The 18,150-nt window shown below is 40.3% G+C and overlaps 1 protein-coding gene across 1 annotated transcript in view; it reads left to right on the top strand.

Annotated features, from left to right (window-relative positions):
* LOC104403869 (disco-interacting protein 2 homolog C) overlaps positions 1 to 18,150 on the top strand; it is a gene marked incomplete at its 3' end in the record, with an annotated part of 104,485 nt that overhangs the window by 84,525 nt on the left and 1,810 nt on the right. The window contains exons 28-29 of the mRNA XM_010012148.1: positions 9,385 to 9,553; positions 10,519 to 10,689. Of these exons, the coding sequence (XP_010010450.1) occupies positions 9,385 to 9,553; positions 10,519 to 10,689 (340 nt within the window). The remainder of the gene's footprint in view (positions 1 to 9,384; positions 9,554 to 10,518; positions 10,690 to 18,150) is intronic.

Raw genomic sequence — 18,150 nt, 5'->3', positions numbered from 1 at the left:
GCGAAAGAGCTGTGGGAGTGTTAATGGGGCACATTTTTATGAGGACATCTTAGACTCACAGTAGTCCAACATCTTGTCTCCCTCCATCGAAAGTTCTTTGGTGTTAGCGGTATTGCTATTTTTAGTTACTAAAATGAAGACAATCCAGTAAAAATATTGAAGCTTCAAAAAAAAAAAAACAAAAAACCACCAAAAACCTAAACTCAGAAAACCTTTCAGAAATTTTGAGGATTTTAATTAAATTACTCATTTTAAGTTAGATTTTTAAAATATTGATTTGTGGTTGCCCCATCTCTTGCAGTGTTCAAGCTCAGGTTGGACGGGGTTCTGAGCAGCCAGGTCTAGTGGAAGGTGTCCCTGCCGATGGCAGGGGGGTTAGAACTAGGTGATATTTAAGGTGCCTTACAATCCAAACCATTCTGTGATTTCCTATATAGACTTGTGTGTTCCAGCATGCCCTGATATCAACACTGTTAGGCCTTCACTCTGCTGGGGGCTGAGCCAAGTCTGCCATGGTGCATTCAGTGTGACCAGGGAAGGACTGTAGAGCATCACAGGAGAGTTCAGCTAAGGAGTTTATTATTGTATGTTGGGACATGGAGTATCTGAGAATAACTTCTGTGCAACATCATGATTGAACCATAAAATATAGACAAATGTTAACCTGTTCAAAACCCAAGTAATTTGTGGTGCTTGTGACTCTCCTGAATATAGAAATTTTTGTTTTTTCCAGAAACGTATTTGCAACAAATAAGCATTTGCTGCCTTTAGGTCCTTCCCAATATTGATAGTATTCAGCCTTTTAAGAGGAGAAGATTGTTTATGACTGGCAACTGAATTAAGGCAGCGAGCCTTTGGGAGACAGCAATCAAGGTCTGTGCCCCTCTGTAGCTTACAGAAGGAGTAGAAAATTTATACCATTTTCAAAGAATCGAAAGGAAATGAGGGAGTTGAAGGAACTGAGGTCAGGCCAGCAACACTCTAATCTTAGGAACCATCGTGTCAATCTCTTCTTTGCCACTCATTTCCTGTTCATATAAAACAAGAAAAATTGCAGGCTTCTTGAATTGTGACTGTCATTTAGAGAAAGCTGATGTCAGATACAGCTTCATTAATTCCACTTACAAACTTAATTTCCATTTCATTACTATTTTAGAAATGAGTATTATTTCATCTGATAGCAAAAAATACATCCTGGAGGCTATTAGAATCTTCATAACTTTGCAACTTTGCATTTTACTCTGTAGTTTAGCATTCTCAAATCCTCCCCAACATTTTACAGCCCATATTTCTACCTCAGAGAATTCTACTGTAAAGTTATGATTGTCTGTCACCGCTCCCATTAACTAAATTAATACTTCTAATGATACATGGAAATGAAATTAGATCTTCAATTTTTGATCAGCTATGGGGTTTTGAGAGTTAAATAGGAACTTTTCGGTTTAGGAGCCCACCAGGAAGAGACAGCAACCTCCTGTGCTGCGTGCAGTTAAAATGACAAGTACATTTTAATCCCTTTATTAACTAGACCAAAGGAGGCACTGGCTCAGGAATGAAAGAAAAACTAACCTTTTATCCCCGTTGTAGGTGCTTAGACGTTGTGCTGGCCTGCTCCACTGCGGTGCCCCAGAATGCTCCATTCTGTGAGGTCAAAGCTACTTAGAAAAGCTGCTGGAGCATGGAGCCAGCCCTTTGGTAAGTTTGGAATATATTGCATAGTTTTGCAAAGTTTTTTATTTTTTTTAGATTTATTATTTTATGGCCTAAAGGGTATAAAATAATAAAGAAAAGAAACCTTGCAAAGCAGAGCAATACATTTAAAAAAAAAATGGGATTTACCATGTTCCCTCTAAACTGGCTGCATGCTCCAGCAGGGTTTCCTTGGAACCTTTGTCATTGAACAGCACGTCCTGGGTGTGACAGCAGTCATCAGCCCCATGTGAGTTCACAAACCCCAAACTTCCTAATTTTAACAGGTTCCTACTCATGACTCAATAAAATAATACATTATTTTTTGCGTTTTTTTCTCTTTAATAATCTCATTTGTCCATTCTGAGAGGGTGATCCTGGTATTCTGACTTGCGCTGCATTGCATCTTAAAATGTATTACATTCATTAAAAGGAAAAAAGTGTCCTCCAATGTAAAAAAAAAAAATTAAAAAAAATCAATACTAAATCCCATTGTTCAAAAATGCTTCCTGAAATTAAGATGTCCCTATCTTAATGCTGCTCACTGTGGGGGAGAATAGAGCATTCTATAGTTCATTAGTGAGGATTTACTGAATTGGTAGCTGCTGAGTGATGCAATAGAATAAGAATTTTCCCTCCATTTTAGCCCTGCTAAGCCAACCACTTTGCAGTTCTCCTTTTACTACTGGAAGATAGAATCATCCTTGCTCATATTAGAAGTACATTAATAATCAAAAAAAGCCCCACATACATTCTCAGAAACTGGGATTGTAATAGTGCAAGTCAGTAAGACTCAGACTGGACCAGAGGAACTGAGTTTTACAGTCCACAGTGGCCACATAATAAATAGAATAAACACTTGAACACTATAAAACAGTCCTGGGAAGGCTTTCCAGGTAATGTGCAGTGAAGTGGCTTTCACCTGTCCCAGTCCTGCTGTCTCTGTTCTACAACCACAAGCTGAAGGCCTCAGTGGTGCTACTGGGTAAATTCTGCAGCCGGACACTGCAAGGTTCTTACTAACCAGACAGGTGGGACTGTGCTGAAAGTGAGCAAGGGATTGCAGCATTAACATGAGAACTGCATTTTAGAAAACTTTAGTTGTGCTAGGACTCATTAATTATTGTTAGGTTTTTTAGGCTAGCTTGAACGTATGAGAAGGCATGAGCATTTCACCCAATTTCCAGCCCATTTATAGCAAATTTAAAGGCAAGACTGCATAAAGAAGCCTAAATGCCAGATCAGGAAAGGATATTTCTGACATAGGAAGTGAAGAACATGAATATAACCCTCTCATGTGTATTGCAAAGTGCATAATAGGGGCAGGAGGAATGTAAAGGTGCGTCTGCCTACACACTGCCATGTACCCATTTCCCATGGAGTCTTTAGTCAGTGGCAATTTGTGGAAGAGGCAATTTGCTTCTCTGCCACATTACAATAGGTCTGTTAAACCTGCCTCAAGTCTGGAAGGTTCAAGGGCAGCTGAAAGCCCTGATTTACCTTGACTGGCAAGTTCTGGGATGTGTTGACAGGCTAACTCCACTGGCTCTGCAGATCTGCCCATACATGGGGGAGTCACTGGGGCAAGAGAGGGGTTGCTATGGCACCACATTAGTGCTGCTCAAGTCTGAGCAGGGGCTTATAAACACAAACTGCTGTAATGAACTGGGCCAGCTGTGCTTAGCCTCTCCCTGCCTTGGGATATCTGTAATGCCAGTGTCAACAGAAATGACACTGCCATATGCATCCTCCAGTTAACCTCAGGCTGTGTGTTCTCTGTGCACGGCAAGATTGGCCATCTCTCTTTTCTCTTCAATGCAAAATAGAAATATTGCCCAAATTTTTAAATTGCTCACTTGCTCTAAGTATTTGGATAAAGGGACTTTGTGTTGAGCGCTCTAAATTCCACCAAGTGTATGATTCCTACTCCTGGTGCTGCCAAGTGACGTGTTTGTGCTCAGCAGCAGTCAACAACACACTTCCCCATGAGAACTACGCATCAGTTCAGGAGTGCCCAGTAGCAACCTGTAGACATGATAGAAAGCTTCCCATGTGAGGCTCAGATTGCTGAAGCACGTCTCTGAAAGGGTGAGGTTAAAGGCTTTGGAAGACATGCCAGTAACAAGAAGTGTAAGTTAACCTCTGGCTCTCATTCTGGGCAGACAGCACAGTCCCAACAGGTGATGCAGGCACCACAGGAACAAAATACTGGCATTTCAATGTTAACAAAAGACTTACAGGTATTTGGTTGAGGTACCAACACCAGAGTTTGAGTTAAATCAAAGTGCTGAGCCATGGCACCATTCTCACCAACTCCCAGTACTCTGATGTGGAAGTTGTGAAGACTGGACCTATTCTCAGCACCAAAAGACTATCAAGATTTATGGCTGAGATCTTTTCCTTTCTGGGAAAATCTGCATGCCCTGCACAGTGATTCCTTTGCTGTACGTTACTTAAACTTCTTTATGAGGTATCTCTGTCTCTCCAGGACTGATTGCTTATCTGCTTACCATGTGCAGGCATGCTGTTAGTGCACTGTGTGCCAGCTGGGCAGTTTGGACTCTGCAGGTGGTGCAAGGTCCTTTACTTGTTCTTCAAAAGCCCCTTTTTTGTGTATGTAGTTGGGCCCCAAGAGAACTGAAGATTTAATTTTGGCCCCAGTCCTGTGAAGCCTGGGTCAGACATATGCCCAAAACTCTGCTCTATGGCCTGTACTGTCCTTCCTACAAGCTCTGGTCCAGATGACTGTGAAGGCTTTTGCTTAGTCCCATTCAGGTTCACTCAGCATGCAGACTGTTATCACATAGTTTGGATTATGGGCATGGCAACTCAATTGTTCCAGGCTCTACCAAATGCCCATTTCCCATACCTGTCCCTCATCACCAAATGCCAGATATCATCTATGGAAATCCAGAAACTAAATGCATATACTTACAAGACTCAGCAGTACCTAACTGACTCCTGCAGTTATGTGGGAAAGCATCTCACATCACCTGAGGACAGCTGAAGTCATGGCAGTGGTGGGTCAGTACCCTGTCAGAATGCAATTGCAAATTGCAGTTGCCATTTGTCAGCATTTATTGCCCTGCTGAAATTTCTGAAACTATAATAAAACCTCAGACTTTACTGTTAACCTGCCTCAGCGCAACATGGGGTAAATCTTTGGTTCAATGGAACAGTTAAGCGCCAGGATGTCCTTACAGGCATCTCCGTATGCTGCCAGAGCAGCTTGCCAGGCAGTGGAACTGGTGTGATCAGATGGTGCCATCATACCAAAATACATCCTGGTGCATTTAACTGGAATATTCTTGTCTTTGGGCAGCCCTTGCTTAGTGCAGGCACACAAGGCTCCTCAGTTACTGCCAAAATCCAGAGCTTTGTCCACCACATGAATAGTTTTTCTTTCCCCCAGGTTGCTTTGCAGTCCCCTAAAGGAAGACAGCATTTCTAAAAGGTGATCTCGCACCTGAACAACCACTGCATTTCACTTGTGTCTGCATCCCAGAAGTCACTGTAACCAGATGACGCAGGGATGCTCCGTAGCCACTCTCTCTTTTTTTCTTTTTTTTTGTCTTCTTTTTCGCATACTCCTTTTGCATTTTTTTAAAATGGTGAAGACTGATAAGCAGATGTCCAGGTCTGTTAGATAGTCTCTGCAGTTCTGCACTGTGTCTGTCTACTCCTCTTAAAAGACTGTTATTAGGAGACAGGGTTACTTTTGTGACAACAAATTTGTACAGCAGTGGAAAAAACAATATCTGAAGGGGGCCTACAAGGATGCTGGGTAGGGACTCTTCATTAGGGACTGCAGTGGTAGGACAAGGGGTAATGGCTTTAAACTTAAACAGGGGAAGTTTAGGTTAGATATAAGGAAGAAGTTCTTTACAGTGAGGGTGGTGAGGCACTGGAATAGGTTGCCCAAGGAAGTTGTGAATGCTCCATTCCTGGCAGTGTCCAAGGCCAGATTGGACAGAGCCTTGGGCGACATAGTTTAGTGTGTGGTGTCCCTGCTCATGGCAGGGGGGTTGGAACTAGATGATCTTAAGGTCCTTTCCAACCCTAACTATTCTATGATTCTATGATCTTGCTTCAGTTCTTTCCCAGTATTTATGTAACTGAAGTCTTGCACCTACTCCAATATATCATACATTATTGCGATTTCAGAATGGCAATTTTAGCATCTACAGTTTATATTTAACCCCAGCTTTTTCCAATATCCCGTCTGATCCACCTGATGCCACAGTGTTCACCGTGATTTTGTTACTTCCAGTGTGAGAATAGCAAAGCTGACAGTTTAACCCTCTATTGGTGACTATGATGTTTCTAAGTGAGATGGAACTGTCCATTTGTTGAGTGCCTCAGTTTCAGGATTAAGTCTACCATATCTAGAATGTACCATACCTAGATAAACCTACGAAACACGTCTGCCATTCCTAGAATTACATGAAGGCAGCATTGACAGAACTTTTTACCAGTTCAGGACCATAACTAGCCTTATGCAGCATCTCCAAAGCAGCCTTCCACAACTGCAGTCTGTCTGTTCAAGTGCATGGTCCTCAACTTGGTTGTTGCCATCTATTCTAAGCAGACCACCTCGAACATCTCACAGTGATTTGAAAGCACCAGAGTAGGAGAAATGTTTCAACCGGCTATGCAAGGGAGTATCTTTTTTTCCTCAGCTTCTCTCCTCTGAAACATTGATGACATACAGCTTCTCGTGGGTTAACGTGGAAGTATGAAGTCTGCAAATTTGCAAAGATATGGGGATACCAGGAACATTTGGTTGCTTGGAGTGATTCACAAAATCTGCATGTTTCTGAGATTGATTCAGGGAGGTGAGCCAAGTTATGACTGACATCATGGTAGCCAGGTGCTTCCTAAACCACTTCAGCTGTGGAACTGGCACACTCATTCCAGAAATATGTCTTTGTAGTTCTTCCCCTAGCTCCACCAACTGCTCTAGCATATCATATGATATGCATGGGTTATTAAACCACAGCTCGGTAGGCAACACCTGTGTTGCTCAACAAGTTTTCAGATACGATATCATCTTTCTGCAGGTTTATGTACTGTGGACAAGTGTAGCACCTATCTGAGGTTCTGCACCAGAAAGTTTCATTCCTGGTAGATATTTCTTGTTATTATGCAGTTAAATTCTGAGTATTTCTCAGTATTTCTGAGGGATTAGAAAACTCAGAAAGGTACTAGCAGCATCTTCATTTATTTCTGTCAAATCAGAGTAATTTTTTAGTCAAAGTCTGATTATAAGAGCAGTTATTTCCCTCAGTCTGGAGAAGATGGGTTATTTTGCATCCAAATCCTCATGCTTTGCTGCATGGCTGTTGGGTGGAAGTTAAAAGTGAACATAAGTATCTTACTTACTTGTCCAGTATGATTTGATCAATAGAGAGACACAGTTCACCCCCACTCATTAGTGTCGCTGAAGCGGAAAAGATTTGTCTTTCATGTAAATTTGTATTTCCAAATTCCATTTTGGACTATTTCCTGGCAAAATGCACTTGGAATCACTTTTCTGTTCTAATACTGAAAACAATGCACCTTTTTCCTCCCTTACTACTGTGGAGTTTGTGTGGGCATTTCTCAGTATGGGGATAAAGTTTGTTCTTCTGATTTTGGTCTTGGGGGGGATGTTCCGCTTAGTTGAATAAGTGGCACTTAAGGGATCCTTCTGTGGTTCTGAGTAGTTTGTCCCCCACGTTTGTCCCCCTGACAGCTTGTTTATTATTGTTCAGAATTTTTGTTTTCTCCTGATATTGATTACATCAACTAGAGGAGTTCTGGGGCAGAGGGAAGGGTTCGATGCTGAATCTCTGTATACAGTACTTGTACAGATTGGACCCCATCCCAGATTCTTACTCGAGTGATTACAGTTTCCTGATTGTAAGAACTATGTATTTACCAGAGAGATCACACACCTTGATTGTTTGTGGGGCCCTAACCTTGAATTTGCGAAGAACTGAGACCTTTTGGTGTTCTCCAAGAAACTTAATAGAATTGGCTGAGAAAGAAAGAGTGAAGTAGTATTTATAATAAAAACAGTTACTACTCCCTAGCTGGGTTTGATCTGTCACTTGAGCTCAGGGCTTACTCCTTTCAGATTTGGGTAACTTTGCCAACATCTCTTTTCACATGTTTAAAAAGCACATGCTCAAGGTTCAGTCAGATTTTATCCTGATTCCATAAAAGCAACATAAAAGCGTAATGCTTCATTTGACCATCCTGTGCTATAGTTGTTATATCAGCCATATCCAAGAACACATCACTTTGTGGCAGGTCACTGGTCATGAATCATCAAGAGTGGCGTAAATGTGGACAAGCAGTCAAAGATAAAATATTTACGGTACTATAAATGAAATTATTTGAACTGTAGTTCATACACATTCCGTGATATCCTCTGGCTCATACTCGAGCAGAGACCTAAACTATTTGGATTATTAACTGCCATTGTGGCTGGGCTTGTAGACCTTTTATGCCTTTATCTCATACCAAGTAAAGACAAACAGGTCACACAAACCTTGTTCTAAATTGTACAGCTTTTGAAAGCATTCTCATCTGGGTCTGGGGGCTTGGGGGAAGTGGGGGCACTCACTCACCAAGGAGGGAAACTGTGTGAGCAGCCCATCTTCAAGAATTGCAAAGGTGTATGTCTTCTTCCTAATGTCAGATGTTACAGGGATGCTCATTTTCCTGAAAACAGAGTTCCGTTTTGTTTCTTACCTCAGGTGCTTGGGTTTGAAAACATCAGCTTCACTTTATCAAGCTGGCATTTCAGATTTTCAAGTCATAAATGAATTTCTTTCATGTGCATCATAAATCTCTGGAGCTTTATGGTCCCGTCTCAGAAGTTCCATGATTTGGGGGTTGTATGCTATGGCCATTCTGATTTGAAATAAGATGTTAGGGGACTGTAAAATCAGTGGTAAATCTGCCTGTCTGAGTGAACAACATCAGACCCATAGGAAATAAAAGAGACATCAAACTGGGAATATTTTTCCCCTTGGGAGAATCTTGGGTACCAGAGAAATTAGCTCTGGAATAATTGTTTCCTTCAGGGATGCTGGTAAGTGTCTTCACTCAATAATTATGATCAGAGGGTATCGAGTAAGCAAGAGATGTAGTATATTTGGGTTTTTAAAGTTCATAAAACTTTCACAGGAGAAATCTAAAGCCACAAGGATTGTTAAATTTGGGCCAGATTTATTCCCTTGAGAATGATTGCAAACCTCTTGCTTGCCTCAGCAGGGGAGAGGTTATTTCCATATAAAGCAATCAAGTACTCTTTTAATCAAGGTATCTTAAAATGGTAATTACTCAATTATTTGTCAGCAACACATAATTTTTGTTGATATTATAATACTGTTTATTAGCACCATTAATAATGGAGCTATTTTGCTCTCTTCAGTACAGTTCTAATAGCGAAGACCATGGGTGTTTTGAGTTAATTAGTATTTTAGGAGCATGTTCTGCCTGTGTTCCTAACGATTCCTCATAGACTGTAAAGGTATAGCAAAAATCAGAGTTAAACTTCATGTTAAACTACTGGACCTGGGGAGAACTGCAAGATACTACATGGTTCATCCAATGCTGTAGTACTCTATATTCTAATGGCCTGTAGCTTAAACATCTGTGGACGCTGACATGAAGTGTGCATTAACAAATCTTGTGTCTTTACAGCGTTTATTCCGGACACCAGTCTATTTTGATTCCTCCCTCAGAACTGGAGACCAATCCCGCTCTATGGCTTCTTGCCGTGAGTCAGTACAAAGTGAGAGACACTTTTTGTTCCTATTCGGTCATGGAGCTTTGTACTAAGGGACTCGGTTCGCAAACAGAGTCACTGAAGGTGAGTAGTTCTACCATCCCACACAACCTGTCGTCTACACAGTGGTGCTTGAGAGCTTTTCCTGCCATGAACAGCTGTGCTAAATGTCTGCAGCGAGGAGAAAATCATCACAGGGCGAGGGCAGCTTCCACAGAACCTGTGTTATTCCTTGCCAGAGGCTATATATGAATATCAGTCATTCTTTTTCAGATCACAGGGCTTTTAAACATCAAGGAAAGGCTTTTATTTACCTAAGCTTTCTGATCTGTGTTGCAGCCTGTGTTGATAGGCAAGTGTTGGAAAACAGAGGTGTAAACATCCAAGAGGCCCAAGGATTTTTATATTGTGTATTATGTTCTATGAATTCCCTGATTATATGAAGTACTAGTTTGATTTTGGCCCCTGTAGTTAAATACTCACATACTCAAGAGTACTGTGTTGTTTTAATTGGATTGTCCTCAGGGGGGAGGTATGGGGGGCAAATGTTCTCTTCTTTTTCCCCCTCAGAATTAAAAGCCAGGTAAAAGCTACGTTTCTGAATCATCTAGAATTTCCAATATGTTACTGAAATAAATCACATCTTAGGATACTGATATTTAAGATGTCTCCAGCCCTTAACATCCTCGCTTAATAATTTCCTAATCAGTTTTTCCAAGTCTAGACACTGCTTCCTGTTTGCTATTATTTGCTGGGTTTCTGAATTAATATTGGGAAATAGCATTTCCTCCATTAAGAATTAGCATGCCCATCTCTTCCTGTGTGCTAACACTGAGATGACAAGCAGGTATGTTTGCTCTCTATGGCTATTAGTCTGTCGTATGTTCATCCTGGCCTCCAGGAAAGATAGAAATTATACTGGTACCTCATCCTCTATTCTGCTGTTCCTCTTAAATCATAATATCTACCTAACACACTTGAGTACTACTAAGTGGTTTTCATTAGATCCACCCATTTGTAGCCTTTGTTACATTTTAACTTCTTTATAGGCAAGGGGACTGGACCTTTCACGTGTGCGGACATGTGTAGTAGTGGCTGAAGAACGACCTCGGATAGCTCTTACTCAGTCATTTTCCAAATTGTTTAAAGACCTTGGTCTCCATCCACGGGCTGTCAGCACATCACTTGGCTGTAGAGTTAACCTGGCAATATGTTTGCAGGTAAGATTTTTCACTCCTTAAGCTCAGAGTTGTTTTGAGAACATGGTTTTCAGTAAGGATTCATCTTATTTCCTTTGGCTGCTTGGTTGTAGACTTATTAAGAAAATGTATGTGGTACTTAATGGTTTTGCATACACAGGTAGTAAATTTCTGTTACATTATCAACTATTTCATCCTTCCCGTGCTCTCATAGCATTTATTCTGCCCATGAATACAGTAATTCAGAAAAGTGCATGGTAGTGGCAGAATGCGTATTCTGTACTCCAGAAATAGTGTTTAGCCATGTAATATAAAATCCAGTTTCCAAGGGCTTACTTTAGTATGTTACAAAACAGATTCCTTCTGTTTATGAAATAATTCCATGATTTATGAAATAATTAACTAGATAGATGTTTTCTGCACATAGTTTATTGATTACAATGGAAAATTATTTTGCTACATCTCTTTCATTCTGTTTTGATCCACTAATCAGACAAAAGTACCCAGGGATAATATAGGATTTAACTTGCATTCTCCATGAATCTTAATTGCATCATGGTTTTAAGGACAGATGGAGCACTGTAGCTGTCTGGTCTGAATTTCTGAATAGCCTCTACATTTTCACCCAGTGATAACTACACCAAGCAAATAGTTTCTGGCTGGTCTACAGTATATTATTTTCTCTTTCAGGACTTCAAGTGATCAAAATTAACTTGCCTTTTTATAAGGTGTTCAATTTTTAATGGATTTGGCCTTATTTCTAGTTTAAATATATCTGGCATTAGATTGAGCCATTTTTATTTTATTACATTTTTTTAATCTAGAATAAAGAACATAATTTTTGTCATGACTCAGCGCACATCTTGTCTCTTTGATAAATAGATAAAGAATCTCTTGACGTGCTCTTCTGATCTGTGTGTCGTTTTTATGATTCCTGGTCTCTCTCTGTCCTTCCAGATCTGGTATAAGAACTTCACATATTATTCCTGTAATAATGCCACAGGTGTCCTACTCAGATGAAATATGATTTCTGACTTAATAATCTTTTTAAATAGTACAGGAATCATCTTCTGTATTGGCAGCTGCATTGGCTGGGAAGTACCATACCCATTTGGTCATCTACCATGTCTTTAACCTCTTCAAAGTCAATGACTCCCCAGTAGAACTTGCCTATACTCTATATGGTGCATCCCACTTTTCAAATCTGGCAGTTACCCCTAGTTTACATTAAAAGATTTCTCATGCATGTAACATTGATAATTGCTTAGGTGTGGAAGCCAAATAGATCTTCTCAGTGACACTGCAATTACAGCGTTTGCTATTCTTTTCCTGATTTTAAATGTGAAGATTTTTTATTTTATCCAAAAAAATGTGACAGATACAGGTTATGGGTTCAGCACAGACCAGTATGGCTGTGTGTTGTGCCTGCCTTAGCCTCTTGCCCTGATCAACATCACTAAAGAATCCCAGCTTTCAATAGAACTTGGCTAAAAGTAACCTTGATCTTACTAGAATATGAATACCAGAGGTATGCCACATCTCCATTACTGCTTGCTTTCTGTCTGACCACCAGCAGAGTATCCCTTCAGCCCACGGTGGCTTTGCTTATTATTATCAAACATACGACAAGGCAAAGCTGAGCAGGGTTTAAAGGCGTTCTGTGTCCCAGATGTAGAGTTCCTTAGTTTGACATTCTGTAATTGCTGACGTAATATTCTCCAGGAATGAAAGTTTAAGAAAATTTCCTGTAATTTCACAAGCAGCACTTTAATCCTTCCAAACAGTTCTAGGCTCATAAAACTTACTAAATAATCTTGAGAGAAAAGCACATCTTGTAGGTTAGAAACATCTGTGAATTCAAGCAGCATCTTGCTCTGCATTTCTGCCATGGATTTGATACAAAAGGTACTGATTGAGGTTTTGAAATCTCTTCTACTGAATGTTTCTTTGCAAGAATACAGGCTTCTTTTCTTTCTCCACATCTAAAGTCCTGGGCAATGACAATGCAGAGGGCAACTCAGAAAGCATCTAGGACGTCTTTAGGCTCCTATCTGAGACAGCACGAATTGGGCGGTACCAATTTAGGCCACTTAGCAGGTATGGGTTGGTGTGCTTTCCCAATCATCAACTAACCAAGCTTAAACACTTGGCTGGAAGGGGCACAACAAGCAGCAAGGACACTACTTTCCCTTGAGTAGAAAGGGAAAATGGAGGAGAAAGAGATGAGCTGGTTACTTGGTAACAGTGGCTTTCTTACATGCTCCTGTATCTTTAGCCATTTGAACGTGCTCATGTGATGTCTTACGGAGGAGGGGAAGGAGGGAAGTGATGGCATACCTTCACAGCTGACTGCTCTGACTCTCCTGGCAGATCAGGATGGGGTCTGTCAGCTCCACCATGCAGCTGTGGTGCAGCTACTTCTGAAAAATAACTGAACTTCTCTGGATTCTGGTCCATGGAGGGGCATGAAGGATGCTTTAGATAACAAGGATAATTTAGCTGCAGAAGTTTGCTTGCCACTAATGAAAGTCTCTATTGAAGGCTTGCAGTGATCTCTGGGCTGTTCAAGGTGGCTGCTTCATGAGACAAGTCATTCGTTTAGGACAAATAATAAAACCAGGGACACTAAGCAGCAGTAAGCCAGATTCAATGCCCAAGTATGCCTTGTTGGAAGTAATATTGTACTGGGTCTGCCTGGGATAGCATTAACTTTTTTCTTAGCATCCTGTATGGAGCTGTGTTTCGAATTTGTGATGGAAATAGTGTTTATGGCACACTAGTGGTTTAGCTATTGCTGAACAGTGCAGCACAGCATCAAGGCGTTCCCCATTTCTTACTCAGCCCGCTGCCCTACCACTCCACTGCCCCCAGCGAGTATGCTGGGGGAGAGCAAGAGGCTAGGAGGGGGGACAGCCAAGAAAGCTGTACCGAGCTGACCTGGGACTTCCCATTCCATATAATGTCATGCTCAACATTAAAAAAGGAGGGGAGGGCAGGGACAGGTCTGGTCTTCCAAAGTAGCTGTTGTTCAGAGACTGGGTGGGCATCATTCTGCTTGTGGGAGGCGATGAGTGATTGCTTTCTATCACTTTTTTCTCTTTCCTTCACTCATTAAGCTGTCTTCATCTTGACCAATGGATTTTCTTGGTTTTGCTCTTCCTATGCTCTCCCCTGCCCTGCTAGGAAGGGAGTGAGCGAGCAGCTGTGTGGGTTCTTAGCTGCTGTATGGATTAGCCCACTACAAATGTGCTGGAAAGCTGAATACACTCGGAGAAACTGGAAGTCCTGATCAGCATGGAGTTAGGCTGCATTTTTACTTGGCTATGTATATGCACCTTTTGATTAACTTAGATGAAGTTTGCTTCTTAGATAGTTCTTTACAGAAATTCTTGAAAGAGTTATTGAATCAAACTATAAAAGTGGATAACTCTCTGAAGGGATATTATTAATGATACTGACTGTGAACTTAGAACCAGCAGAGTGAGAACCTTGAGTGAGGTGATCAACAGCCTGGCTTAGTGTCAGGCTTCATTGAGTTTTACTAAGATGCTGCATCTCAGTGCATAGGACAAACTAGAAGCTATACGCAGTCTAAAGAGTGATGTGGCTGGAATGAAGAAAAGGCATTTCATAACAGGCTATGTTTAGTAATGTTACCCTTCCAAGTGGAATGGTTTTTGAAGCATTTAAGCCGAGGGTAGTTTGGCAAGTTTTAAAGAGGTTTGAGAAATTACTAAAGTTGTTACTTACAAGCATCACTGTAAAACGTGTCATTTTGATAGAGAATATAAAGATACAGGATTGCGTCCTTTGAAGCATCTGGTAGTAGACACTGCCAAAGACTGGATACTGAATCAGACTGAATGCTCTTTCCAAACTGTCTGGAAGTTTATGGCTAGTGATATTCCAGAATAGCTTGTGGGCTATTCTGTTTTTTGGGCTGAGGAACAGAATGAATTTTAATCCTTTAAATTAGCATTGTCTCCAATATGTTCCAGAAATGGGTAATGATTTCTGAATTCTTCACACTGCATAAAAATACTTCTAAAGATGTTTGAGTCGATAGCATCTTCCAAATTGTGTCATCCATAAGATTGGCATGTGGTTCCTGGAACACCATCTTTCACAGAAATAACTGGGATCCAGCCTGTTCTATGGTCTTTCAAAAATACGTATCTACTAATCACCTTTCTAAACGTACCTCAGTATTCAGGTATTAACCCTTACCAGCAAAAAGGTTGTCCAGGCTTCCTTCTCTATGGGCTGCCTCTAATGCAACTTGAATGTGCTCTTTGATACTTTCTTCACTTCATTTCTGATTTTTTGGACAAATTTAATAACTAAGTGTTTCAAAGAGAGGGTATCCTGATTTTTCCAAAAAGCTTTTACTGTTGTTCTCCCCCTCCAAAAATAAGGCGGGGAGAGTGGGGGTGTATACACATAAGCATGTGTGTGTGTGTATAAAATCTTCATAGCAGAATTTGATCTTTTATTAAAGATTACTTTGAAAAGGAAATCATTGTGATAATCACTTTCATACAAGAGAGCCTTAGTCTACCAAATTATCTTAATTTTTGGATTAAGATCACTGACAGACTAATGCATTGTCATTTGTATTCATTTCCTCTCAAATTTAGAGCAAATATGCTGTTTCTTTTGATGTTGTCATTTTGGACTAATTTTTTAGAAGTGTACTTTTGAAAATAGTTTTCTCCATCTTTAGGCACTTAAATACCACTAATTTCTGACCTTTTGTGGCTGTATAGTCACAGATAGTGGTCATGGGATTTCTGAGATGAAAAGATTGCATCCAGCATATTTTAATTCTCATTAACTAGCATCTTAGCATTCTCAAGAGAGAGAGAAAAATAGATCTGAAAAGTAGCCTGTTTTTTACAACAGCACAGATGGTTCTCTAGGATTTTAGCTAATTTCCATTTAAACACTCGAAATAAGTTTTTTCATTTTATTCAACATGTTACTCAATTTCAGTTGAGGAAAAACTTCTAGAAGTTGTTCATTTTCCTTAGTTAACCCTGAAAACGTACTAACAAATCTGCCCAAGATAGGGCAGAAGAGCAGGATTCATCTTGCTGCCTTTATGCCACGTCTTAAGTGAGACAGCAAGGTTGAGTTATCCAATAGCCATCTATAGTCAGTAGAATCAAATAAAGACTTCAAGGGTGAGCTTCATTCAGCCTATCTAAGGTGCCCATCTTGTGATAGGATTCATCACCATGAAGAAATCCTTCCTAATTTATACTGCACACTTTCTTCTTTGATGTTAGAAGTTACATTAAATGAATCCTTCCTTCACTAGCAAAGGAAACTTTGGTAGTAAATTTAGGGCTTAAAGTTAATGTTTCTTTTTACTTAGTGATAGATAAGACGTTCTGAGGATCTTCCATATTAAAAGTAATAAGGGATAGCTCTGCAAAGAGTGCAACAGGAGACCATGCACTTTACCAGAGGTATGATTCACACTTAGCAATATTGAACAGCTCTGGGTGAGCTCCCTGAGATTGTTTTCCCACCTTTACTATGAGTCATGCCACCATGTTCTTTTCACAGCTCCAGCTGCTGTCCTTACGTACGTGTGATTGTTAGGTGTACATCAAAAATTCTATTTCTGAACATCACTGGAGCAGAATTAGACTCACAGTAAACATTGAGGCCACATCCTTAGATAGCAAAACAACAGAAATGCAAAACAATAGATATTTTTTAATTCTTAGGACTTCTGCTTGCCTAGTTCCTGGCTTTTAACTCTGGGGAGGGAAGCAGGAGAGAGCATGCAGCTTGGCCTTTGGCTTCAGTGGAAATCAGGTACAGGCTGAGTGCTGACACATGGTCATCCTTACTGCTGACTTGGGGCAGTTCTCTGTCCAGTTTTGACCTGTGACATTTTACCAGAAAATAAAAGCCTGGCGTGTTGCAGAGGTTCGCACAGTTGAGGGATGGTTCACTGGTGTCAACCTATGTATGGGCAAGAGATTTGTTTAGTCCAGGGGATGTGACTTATGATGTACCCTTTTTTAGACAGAAAATTATGTTTGGCCCATTTTATTTCCTTGAACACTACCTCGCATATCTTTGAGTATCAGATACAACGGAAGTCATGTTGGTTTTTTCCTGTTACCAGCATTACAGATGCTCTCTGTCTCACAAAATAAATGTGCACAGACAAATTGAGTCAGTCACTCTTGTCTTGGCTAAGATTCTGCTGCTTTTGAAACGCTTTCAGAGTATCTCAGCTGCAGCTGGCTGCAGAAGGACGATGCTGAGACTTCAACTGCTGTTTCTCAAGCCCTTCTTTAGTTAAAAGCCATATGAGGCTCGGGTATTTTCAAAGTCCTCTGTGGGCCTGCAGTATAGTCACAAGCAATGAATTATGTAACTGGTGGATTTCAGCAATTCTCCTGCTTTCTTGCAGTTACACTGCAGGGTTCAACCTGGATTATTAGTGATATTTCTATTTTGGAGCAGCAATGTAATAAGCAGATTCATTCTATTTTTTTAAATGCTTCATCTCCCCCTGCAACCAAAATAAACCTGGTTTAAGATGCTGCTGTAGCAGCTTCATGTAGTGGTTACCTCGCAGGAACTCAGAAGGTTGATGTGGGACACCAGTGCTCTCAGAGCTGTTTATTTTCACAAGGTGCAGGGTAAGTCCCACTGCAGCCATCTCGTGTGTAGATGCTCCATGTGACAGTAGCAACTTAGGACCACTGTGTTTTATCTTTGCTGCATTACTGATCATGGTGGAGAACTGATGGGGTTTTATCAGCTTTTAATTTTACTGTTCTTTATATGTATTATGCTGTTTACCATAGCAAATAGAGTAAGAATGAAGAATTACTGAACTATGCAGTTACTCAATTTAGTTATGGTCTTCTAGTAATTAGGTTGTGGACGAAGTCTTTATTTTATTTCACTTTAGGAACAGGTTAATCTGTATAAAACAATGTGTAAGTATCTCTCTCTGTTGTATACTAAATATTTATTTTTTTTCCCAAAAAAGAGAATTTAGTTTTGATTTCCAGAGGACATCACTCACAAATTTCTTATAGTAGTGAAATAGCAGACCTGGGACCCCTGTCTCAATGGATGTACATTAGAATATCAGGGCCATAATGTTTACTGACTTCTTCACCAAAAGCAAAGAAAAAATCAGTATGCTAGACACATGTTTTCCACTAACAATGTCTGTAGTGTCCTAAAACCATTTAAGTCTGTTTGTCCAAGGTTAGCAGTCTACAGCTGTCTCTTCTGTTGCTCTACTAAAATGTTGACACCTCATTTTTTACTTTTTTTAACCGTTAATGGTATAATGGTTAATTTGTAAGATTCCTGTATTTGACATTGTTTTTCTTTTTATTTTACTCCCTGCTTTTTGCATTCTCCTCTTTTTTTTTTCCTCCCACCCTTCATTCCCATTTCTTTATTATTATTTTCGTCTTGTGTTACCTTCTTTCCTTCTCT

This window comes from Nestor notabilis, unplaced genomic scaffold, assembly GCF_000696875.1.
Source record: "Nestor notabilis isolate BGI_N333 unplaced genomic scaffold, ASM69687v1 scaffold16303, whole genome shotgun sequence".
Lineage (NCBI taxonomy): Eukaryota > Metazoa > Chordata > Aves > Psittaciformes > Psittacidae > Nestor > Nestor notabilis.
The sequence above is the reverse complement of the archived record's forward strand: the minus strand, read 5'-3'. Positions and strand labels throughout refer to the sequence as shown.